This window comes from Siniperca chuatsi, linkage group LG4 (genome assembly GCF_020085105.1).
Source record: "Siniperca chuatsi isolate FFG_IHB_CAS linkage group LG4, ASM2008510v1, whole genome shotgun sequence".
NCBI lineage: Eukaryota > Metazoa > Chordata > Actinopteri > Centrarchiformes > Sinipercidae > Siniperca > Siniperca chuatsi.
Window position 1 is genome coordinate 27,489,795 of NC_058045.1, and position 10,992 is coordinate 27,500,786.

Here is a 10,992-nt window from a genome sequence, read left to right on the forward strand (position 1 = left end):
ACTTTCAAATGGTTTAAAACAAATATTGTCAGTTTTAACATAATTTAATAGAGTAAAAGGTAAGAAATCATAAAATATGCCAAGTAATTACAACCCAGTCTAATATAGTATTTCTCTACATTCATCAAGTCAAGTCTCAAGTAAATAAAACAGTTTCTGGTGTCAGGAAAACATGAGTCCTGAAACACAGACAAACGAGGTTTTCGTGACTTTATTGGTCAATATTGAAGTCAGATGTCATACATCAGCATAGAATGATGAGAAGGTTGTTTTGCAAAAATTAAAAGCAGAGTCAATTGATTTTAAAGTTTATCCTCCTTCTACGGGTTATAGCAATCAATAAGGATGGTCATGGACATACTCCATGATGTGTTTCAGAGCCAGCCAGGTCTCGGAGGCAGTGGGGATGATCTGATTGGCAGGCAGGATGAAACCATAGCGACCAGTGTCCCTCAGCTCGAAGGCAAAGGAGTACTTGATGCCCACGTCGTAAGACCAGTCAATGCTGCCGCCACTGGCTTGATCTGAGAGGTGAGGAAGAGGAGAGGACATGACAGAAGTAGCACTACTAACCAGGGCAGGGCTTCTTTTGAGACAGATAATAAAACTTGAGTTTCAGATAACAATATATATCGACAGCTATTTAATGTTTTACATAAATACATCCAATGGTTATCTATATTATTATTATATTACGATCAATATACTGTAAATACTGAGTGGTTGGAAAAAATAAACTTGTCAGTGCTCAGTATGTAATTGTGACTTTCTTTTTCTAAATTACCTCAAACATGTCTTGTGGCACATCTATCCTCTGATTTCTTGTTACTTATTGTCCCACAAATATGCAGATCTACAATAATAAACCAATATTGTCTGATATATTGTTACTAGTAGCTAGTATCAGTAATAGTAGTTAATGAGTAGCACTAATCTTACTGGTATTATAGAGGAATTGCAGTTAATAAATCCTTTTAAAAGTCAGTTTATTTATTGTGCCCACTACATTTACTAACTTTATTTTTGTCTTCGTAGCTGTATCAGTTCATTATTATTCATCAAGGTCCATGGTTCAGCTTTATTGTCATTATACAACAGAAAATGTATAGACAAATATTAAAATATTTAAAATTAGATTAGAATAAAACAATAAAGTAGACAATAAAATAGAACGACGTATTTAAAGTAGAATTAAACAGAGAAATTAAAAAGGAGAACTAAATTATATTAGTTATATACAGCTCCGTATTTACATACATTTCTGTGTATACATATATATATATATATATATATATATATATATATACACACACACACATACATACATATACACACAAAAAGATGTACAATGTGTTGATTACAACTACACATTTCAGCAGTTTGTCATGTGTGTAATTTTGAGGTGAATCTGAATTTGACGTGCTGTGAAGTGGCATTGGACAAAAAGGAAAAGTTACTCACAGATGATGTTGCAGATGCTTCCAACCTTGTATCTGGTACCATAGAGGGAAGTGAGTTTCTGCACTGCTGCTCTGCCAACAGAGTCCTATAGGAAACAAAAAGGACACAATATCGTAGTTAGGTACAGTGCACAGATAATACTGGTGCAGAAGGGGACATGCAGAAGAAAAAGGCTGTAGAGGAGTGCTTTTAAGGTTTTCACTTGAAAAGATCAAATGGAAAAAATCTGGAAAGGGTTGGTGAATAAGACAGCAACTGTCATGGTTTTGGGTTTGTGTTCAGTCATTTCCTGTTTTATTTTGAAATAGTGTCCTTTCCTCATGTGTCTTTTAGTTTTGCTTCCTGTCTTTGATTGCTTGTCTCCCCTAGTTGTGTGTATTTAAGTCTGTGTCTTCATTTGTTCTGGGTCAGATCGTTGTTGTACCTGGTGTCAAGCGTCCCGGCCGTTGGTTCCTGTGCTTGTGTATCGTTGTACTGTGTTTGATCACCTGGATCTCACCTGACTTAGGATTGTTGGCCTGCTCCTCACAGATTTGTTACCTGTGTTTATGGACTGTTATTCCCTGGTTTTGCTCTCTGCCTGCCGGGCGTCCATGTAAGCCTTTTGTCCTATTAAATCACTGAACTGTACCTGCTCTGCCTCGGTGTGTGCATTTTGGGTCCAAAACCTTGTGTTTCTCCTGCTACCTGCTTGACAAACTGCAACAGCAACTTTCAAGGCTCTATACATCTTCTCGTAGAGTTCCAGGTCAAGACGATTTTATTTATATAGCCCAAAACTACACATCTGTCTCAGATGGCTCAGGTACATTTGAGTAACTACAGGACTGCTGGTCCATTAGTTTCTCATTGTTAATATGCACGCTTGTATAAAGTTGAAACAGTATTGCTTGAAAAGAGGTTTCCTGACTGAGTTAAGGGAGATGATTTGTCATATGTAGTGGTGATGAGTTTATAATTGGTCGATTCATCAGTCCTGGGGAAACTGAATTGAATTTTCAGCTATAAAAATTTAATTAGATAAGAAATTGTTATCCCAAATTGTCCAATTAAGGTTGTTAAAGTAGTCTGCAGTCAAAAGGCAGGATATTGCCTTTTTTAGTCATTAAAGTTATTGAAGGATAACAGAGGCGTTTTCAGATCAGACTGTAATACCTGAATCTTTTGTCTTCCTGAGAATACAGACATTTATAAAGAGAAAATGTAGCTGCCTCTCTGATTTGACTCTCCTGTGTGAGAACTACTTTGCAGTCAGTTTCATGAGACAGCATTCACAGTGGAAAAAGGTGTCAGATTTAATTTGCCATGTGCCTCCTCACAATTTATTCAGTTTTTTCCTTCCTTACCAGCTCAGACTGATGGGGCACGCTCCCGCAGGAATAACCATAGGGGTACATGAGCAGCTGGGAGTAGGCGTGGACAGAGATGAAGGACTTGAAGTTGCCGTGGCTCCTGATCAGGTTCACCACGTTCTTCACCTCGATCTCAGAGTGAGCCGAGGGGCCGTGGTAGGAATCAGAGCAGGGGTTCTTACTGGCACCGGGGCCTGGAGGGAGAAATTAAAATGAAAACACATGTGTGAAACACAGTGGGACATCATAACACAATACATACTTACATACAGTACAATGGAAGAGGGCTCACAGAATTTACTTCATGACTTACATGATCTTACATGTATACACACATTCAGTCAGCTGTCAGTTTATTAGGTACAACTATCCAAAACGAATGCGTTTTAATGACAAAATTACTTTACGGTAATTCGGGAGTTGTTGAATTGTATTGCGCCATATTGAGAGGTGTTTCTAATATTTCTAACTATTCTATTCTGACCATGGGGTGGCCAAAACATTGGAAACAACAATAAAGACATTTCAACAGCACCACTAACTGAAAAAACTGAACATTATTACCTTAATTAAGGTAGGATTCATTGTAGAGTTGTTGTATTAGACTGCATTAGCTAGGTGTAAATAGTAAACTGGCAGTTGTAAAAGTGTATATTCACATGCTATACATTTTCTTGTATAGAAACAATTTAATTTAGTTCATTTAAAACTTACACACACAAAAAAGTTATCATGTTTCCTATTTTAGTAATATTGTTCAAACAGGTTATTTATCTGTTTGAGAACAGGCAAAGACCGCCTGTCTGATATAGTACAAAACAAACTTATACAACACAAAGTTCATGAGAAGCATTTACTGTCTTTTTGTCATGGTTTTGGGTTTGTGTTCTGTTATTTCCTGTTTTATTTTGGTAAGAGTTTTCCCTTGTGTGTCTTGTGTAGTTTTACTACCTGCTTGTGATTAGTTTGCTTGCCCTTATTGGTTCCACCTGTGTCTTGTTGTCTCCGCTACCTGAGTGTATTTAGATCGTCGTTTATTCTGGTGTCTAGCGTCCTGGCCTTTTCCCCCCTCGTGTTGTCTTGGGCTTATTGTGTGTTTCTGTATTTTGTCTTCTCCCTCCTTGGCATTGTTTGCCTGTTCTGACTGCAACCTAGTTTGCTGATCTGTCTACCTGACGACCCCTGTAAGCTTGTGGGAACTGGACTACATTATTAAACCGTTTATCTGCCCCTGCCCTGCCTCCTAGTCTGGATTTGGGTCCAGTTCCCAGTTTTTTCTGTTGGACACTAAACGTAACACTTTTGTATACTGACCACCAAAGCCTGCGTTCCAGTTCCTGTTGGGATCGACTCCACGGCACACGGAACCTGAGATCTTGGAGCGGGTCTTACGCCACATACGGTCCTGTACATTACAGTTTCAGTCAGTCGAGCACTGTTTCAGGCAAAATGCACATAACTGCACACTTTTTGTTGTTAAAATCTAAACTATACATGCATTTGTTGGTAGGTGAGTTTCACAACCCTTCAGATCTTGTGATTTTTAAACATCATTCTCTTCCTTTTGAAAAAATAATATGGTTCAGATACCTGGTTTTCATACTAAAACAGGAAATAAGAGCAAAGGTGTAGCAGGTTTCCACTGAATGATTGTGACATACGTTGGTGTGGGTGTAAGCATAGCCGTCAGGGTTGGCCAGGATCAGCATGTAAATGTCCATGGAGTTCAGAAGGGAGGTGATGGAGGTGTCGGTACCATAATCAGTGGCAATCTAAGCAAGAACGCAAGGCATTGATTTTGTAGAATTTTTTTTTTTTTTTAAAGAAAGCAATCTTTCATAATTTATGCAGTATAGATGACAGTTTGCAGACATAATAGAAACTGGGGAAACCATTATTTACAAAAAAGGAAGGGACGTGAGGCTGACTGCACTGAGGAAATCAATTTAACACATTTTGTCTAGAGTCTAGAAACAAGAATAGTAGATGGATTATTATACAGTATGCACCTTTTGTGGGGGAAAAGCATGATTTTCATTATCTATCAATCTGCTGATTATTTTTTCGATTAATCGTTTTGACTGTAAAATGTCAGAAGCCCAAGGTGGCATCTTCAGATTCCTTGTTTTGTCCGACCAACAGTCCAAAACTCATAGCTATTCCATTTACAATTAACTATGATAAAGAACAGCAGGAAGTCCTCACATCTGAGAATCTGGAACCAGAGAAAGTTTGGCATTTGTGCTTGAAAAATGACAAACGATTAATCAATTGTCAAAAAAGTACATTTTCTGTTAATCGACTAATCATTTCAACTTTATTTATCATAATGATATGATTTGAAATGCACCTTTTAAAATCTTTTTTTTACAGCCTCTGGAGGAGATCTAACACATTTCAATTCAGTCTATCAAGATTACTCAATCTCGTTGACATGTTGTACCTTGTTGGCTGTCCACACTCCGGTAGCCTGAGACACCCATTCTCTGGAGTGGATACCTGTGTCGATCCAGATAGCAGGACGCTTGTTTCCCCCGGTGCTGAACTAAACACAATGTCAACAGAATGAAAACTCATGCTGCGGTCAAACAGTGTAGACAAAAGCTTTTAGCCATCCTTTAAAGGTACTTTACACCTCCAAGGGGAAATTTAGGGGACTAAAACAATTGGGTTCACAGCTACATCAGTCCGGAGCTGTCACATTTCTTACAGTGTAAAAACACACTCATGGCCATACAATACAGGCAGGTACAAACACATATAATACTATTGTCTAGTATGAGGTATGTCCTACCTTGAGCACATACATGGGCCTGTTCTCATACGACCTCCCGATTTCCTGCTTGGTGACCAGTTTAGGGTGCTGAGCCACCAGAGTGTCCATCCAGCTGTAGATCTGTATGGGTCAGCATTACAATACAGACACAATGTGGAATGTCTGATACTAAACAGAAATACTTAAGGTTTACTTTACAATCTGAAACAACTTTACACAAGGTTGACTAATAAACAATTAACTGACTAGTTCAAGAAAGGCCTTTATTTACATTAGACTCTACTGCAGATCGCCCACAAGACAATAATGCGCTCTCTCTGATTACAATAGTTATTAAAAACCAAAAGATATGTAGATCTTTCTGTTCTATTTCTTCATTTGTCATCCTCAAGTTTAGTCCCCAAGACTTGACTTGATGTCAGACAAATTCCAAGATGTATGTGGTTTATCTATGTGCCACACTGTACTGTATGTGGTTACCTTGATGATCTGACTTTAATCTCAGCATAAAACAAAAACGAAATACATTTCACATTCAAATACTACTCAAATACATGGCTGTTAACCAATTAGTCAACTAACTTACATAATAGTAAATGTGTGTCTGTCTGTGATAAAAGACAGAAGTGTGAGAGCTTCAACAATGTTGTCTTCACATTGTGGCTCTGATAGGATAGTTTCTCAAAAATAAAAAAACTAGCTTATTTTAAGCCTAAAAGTTAGCCAGCCTACCCCCAGGCTAACTCAGAGCCATGTTCACTTGCTGACTAGTGGCACCAAATGACAAAAACGAGGCAAACATTGCTCATAATTTGTAGTTTGTTAACAATGTTGTAGAGCGAGTTTTTAGGGGGAATGCAGTAACCTGTTGGAAATATACAGCAGTGAGGACATCGTCAGGCATGTTCATTTGGAGCTTGAATCACAAGTTAGCAGAAGTACTGAGCCCTGAGACATCAAGAAACCACAGCGTCTCAGCTCTGCTACAGGTCTGCACTGCAGTGAGATTTTATGCTACTGTTGAATTTATACAGAGGGGGAATATTTTCTGCTCAGACATATTTTTTAGTTTAAGAATATATTTAGTTAAAAAAGTCCTAATTTACCCAGAACTCATGCCAAAGTAGTCCTACGTAAGATAGTCAAGAACTAGACAGCTTTGTGCAAAGGATGAATTAAGACGTCTGTCTGAAGTCTGAGCATTAGTTTGAATTAAGCTACAGTCAAAGTCAAACTCTATTTGTCATCAATTAATATTTTGGTAATTGATCTGAGTTTGATATGCAGCTCAGATGAGTTATAATAAGATGTTTGTAGTGGGTCTTGACCATTCATACCTCCTAATCTGGAGAGTCATGAGTAATTTGTGTGTTTGTCTAAATAGCCTACTGTCTCCAGAGGATGATAGGCTCCAAAGTTGAAGCTCCTGGTGATGCGCTCCTTCATCTGGTTCACCTTCATCTCAGCTTTCTCCTCATCGAGAAGCTCCTGAATGTGACATGCAAGAGACCTAAAATTCAGTATTATCATTTCATTCTCAAAATCAAATGAAAAGCCAGGACACTAAAATCGAGGACACTAGGACACAAGAACACTGATCAGATTATAACAGAAAAAATATCAGTTCGACTCTTCTGGTACACAGGTGTATATTTGCTAAAAGTACAAGAGTCTGTGTTAATAAATGACTGCATTTGGAGCATTACATACCTGAAGGTTGTTTATAACGACAGAATAGGGGATGTTGTGGGCTCGGAGGTACACCGTCACAGAGCTCAAACTGGAGCGGGGCACTCGGATGTCAACAGGGAGCTCAGTGGAGACCGCGTGGAGCCAGAAGTCCAGCTGGGATCAGACAGGAAAACACTAAGAAGGTACTGTATTGAAAATGGGGAAGTGTGCTGAGCAGAATGGTCATTTCTTTAATACTTTGTCAATGTCATATCTCATATCCTGAAAGAGATCCAGTAAGCATGAACACATCAATCCAGTTTTAGGTGCTCTTCATTAGCTCCCCTTAGAATTGATCTAAAATGTTATTTTTAACTTATAAAGCCATTGAACCACAGCGCATTATTGGCCTCTTAACCACATCTGTATCTGTACATATCCTTAGATCCTTGGTACCTGCTGTGTATTACTATTTTTGACTGCTTTGACAGTACTTGTGTTTACATATTTTGACGCACTTTGTCACCTTCTATAAGGTATAAAAAAAGATTATTATTATTCTAAATATTCTTTTTAACTACTTGTTACTCCAACCCCTTCTTTGTTTCTTGTTTTTTGAATGAGAGAAACATGCAACGTATTCCGACGTGCTTGTACTCTGTACCTGTGCAAATGGCAAATAAGTTGAACTTGACCATCCTATTGCAATCTTTATCATGGATTTCCAAATCTCCAAAACCCACTTTCAAATATTACATAACATAAGTTTCAAATAGAAAAATCACTAGAAAATTTCCCAGTATGAATCTAAATGATTAATATAATTAGAGTTCAAGTAAAGTCTACTAAAACAAACATTTTCTAAACTTAGGATCTGTTTCTGTAAAATCTAAGACATTTATTTATTTTATTTATAGCTTGTAAATCAGAAAATATGTAAATTAAAGGTTAATCTCTGGATCTTTTTTCTTTATTAAAGATAGCAGCACAAAACACCAGCCGGGCCTCGGAGAGTTTCTGACTTTCTGACAAGTGGAGATGACTCTGTTAACCTTCAACCCACATAAACTGCCAAGGGGATTATTTCAAGTTGAACTTGATTTGCTTTTTGTACTCATGAGAAACTGTTTGGCACAAGCAGCTGAGAAAATTTGAACATATACCCAATGCAGTATTTGTGTGTGTGTGTGTGTGTGTGTGTGTGTACCTCCCACTCCTGCTGACTCTCCAGAGCTTGCAGGAGTTGGATCTGTTCCTCAGACTGCACATTGACTCTGATGACCTGATCCCTGCAGGAAAATCATTTCAGTTTCTGAACATTGTTATGTACATTTTAGGTTTTTAGTCGATGCTGTTATTTGTGGCAATCTACTGTACAGTGAGTTCAGCAATAAAGGAAGATTTAATTCAATCACCAGTTCATCAATTCAACAAGCAATTAATCATTTAGAACAGTTAATTCCCAGGCCCATCACTCCCACTCTGTAATTATGATTTAATCTCTCTCATAAGCATCAAGCCTGGTCATGTCCTGCCGATTGAATACCAATGTACTTCTTCAGCTTGAATAGTTATTTGACATGGCATCTAAGGGAGGAAAAGCCACCTAATCAAGTCTCCAAATACTTTTTTTTAATAACTAAGACTACATCTTCTTTTTATAAACTAAATGGCAGAGGAGTTAATGGACTCTGAAAGTCCTTGCTTGGAATTTTAATTTCCAAATGAAGTTCATTCTGGTATAATAGCTGTAGTTTAGAAACACTGTTTATGTTTCATTGTGTTCACATCTCATCTCATTAAATTTCTATAGAGCAGCCGCAAGTTTTGGTTGTTAGATGGTTGTTAGGTGCCACAAATGTTAATTGGAGTGCCTTTTATCATATCAATAACATATTAGTATTCTTGAGATGAGTAAGAAAATTAGATTACATCTCTTCTTGCAGTGTGCACAGATTAACTTACCCAGTGAAGACCCTCTCAGCTTTGGCCGCAGCCACAAGCACCAACAGCAGCCAGAGGCCTCTCATCTCGTCTGTATGTCTGGACTGTTTTGGGGCCACAAGTGTGTCAGTTTTTCTAGTCTAATATCATCAGGTGACAGGTGGACTGTTCCCATACAGAACAGTTGCATCACTCTACTGATAACCACACAACTCTCCTGTCTCGAAAAAAAGGTTATTTTGAGTGACAAACTTGCTGATAAGCTTTGTTTTATCTGTGCTGTGCTCAGCTGCAGATAGTGATAGTTTCCCCTGAATTTTTTCCTTACTTTAGTGAACTAGTTACTCTGCTACAATAAACTTGATCTAACTACACACACTATAGTCACAGTTTGTGCAGGGCTGTAGTGGTAAAGGTGATGGAGACATTTTGGCTTCACTTCTGGGGAGCAGCCCATGGATTTAGGCCTGTTAAAAGAACACGGTAAAAATTCACACATGCAAACGCTGCATTATTAACATGTTTAAAATTTTGATAGGCATGACCAGAGTTTATGTGGTTATACATCCACGGTTTACCACGCTAGAAACTGTTTGGGTACAAAAGCGTCATCGGTTAGATTTGAACTCATCAAAGCATTTATAGCAGAGCAATGTCTACTCATGAGCCCTTATCGCAGGTTGCATGTGTCTATGAGGTGTGAGCAGTTCAATCAAAACGTGATGCTTCATTCACAGAATTTTAATAGTTCTTACTCTCCTGAGGTAAAAAAAATCAAAGATTTGACAAGAGACAGAAAATATTTAGAACGTTGTAAGTTAGAAATATCTTTTTTCTTCTTTCCAAACTTGTTAATCATGTTGCGACCCCTCAGATTTATTTTGTGTCCCCTAGGAGAGTCCCAATCCCCAGGTTGGGAACTGGTATAGACCTTACACAACTATTACATATTTACTATAATATTTAATTGGATGAAACAGGTCGTCAATCTGTCTTCCCTGTAAACTCCATGGTTAACTAATTACTAATAACTTTGACTTATATAAATAAATACAACACAGGAATAAATTAATTTAGCAAGATTTAAAACTCTAAATCTGATTAGCATGCCTGTATGGTTCAGATGTCATGGGTGGTTTAGGCTAAGCCCCTTAGCTTCAATGAAGGCAAATTAATGTAACAAGATACAATGATATTTGACTGTGAGCCAGACCTTATCGCCCAACATCAGTGTTGGACCTCACTAATGCTCTTGTGGCTGAATGGGAGCAAATCCCTGCAGGAAAAACCTTGAGGAAAGCCTGAAACCAGAAGGACCGGAGGCTGTTGTAGCAGCAGATTAATTCCCATGAGATGTCAAATTACATATGGGTGTAATGTTCAGGTGTCCACTCACCATTTTGTGTGCATGTAATAAATAAGAGATTCACAGACACTCGCATGTGCGCACAGTAGCCAGTAGATGGCAGTGCAGAACCAAACTTCTATAATAGGGTACCATTATAGAAATAATACATCCCATTTATGGCTACAGTGAGTGACATCAGATTAATCAGGCTGGAATTACCCTGAATCTTAAATTATTGATCACATTCAGTGAGGTTTTTTGTCTTGATCCGTGTTATTATTAGAGTTGGTGAGTACGAGTGAATGGGGAGCTACATACAAAACCATACATTACATGACTAGAGCTGAAATGACTGGTCAATTAATCGTTTAGTCAATCAACAGAAAATTAATCAGCAACTATTATGATAACTGATTCATCGTTTGAGTCACTTTTCAAGC

The 10,992-nt window shown here is 38.0% G+C and overlaps 1 protein-coding gene across 1 annotated transcript; it reads right to left on the reverse strand.

Moving 5' to 3' along the window:
* Positions 1–193: 193 nt before the first annotated feature.
* cpa4 (carboxypeptidase A4) lies at positions 194–9,336 on the reverse strand. The gene is made up of 11 exons (XM_044192414.1): positions 9,226–9,336; positions 8,468–8,549; positions 7,300–7,434; positions 6,979–7,077; positions 5,608–5,709; positions 5,257–5,358; positions 4,475–4,585; positions 4,128–4,218; positions 2,808–3,007; positions 1,462–1,546; positions 194–524 (listed from the first exon to the last, which is right to left on the reverse strand). Exons 1-11 carry the CDS (start codon positions 9,288–9,290, stop codon positions 337–339), a joined length of 1,260 nt encoding a protein of 419 aa, XP_044048349.1. The 5' UTR covers positions 9,291–9,336; the 3' UTR covers positions 194–336.
* Positions 9,337–10,992: the final 1,656 nt, after the last annotated feature.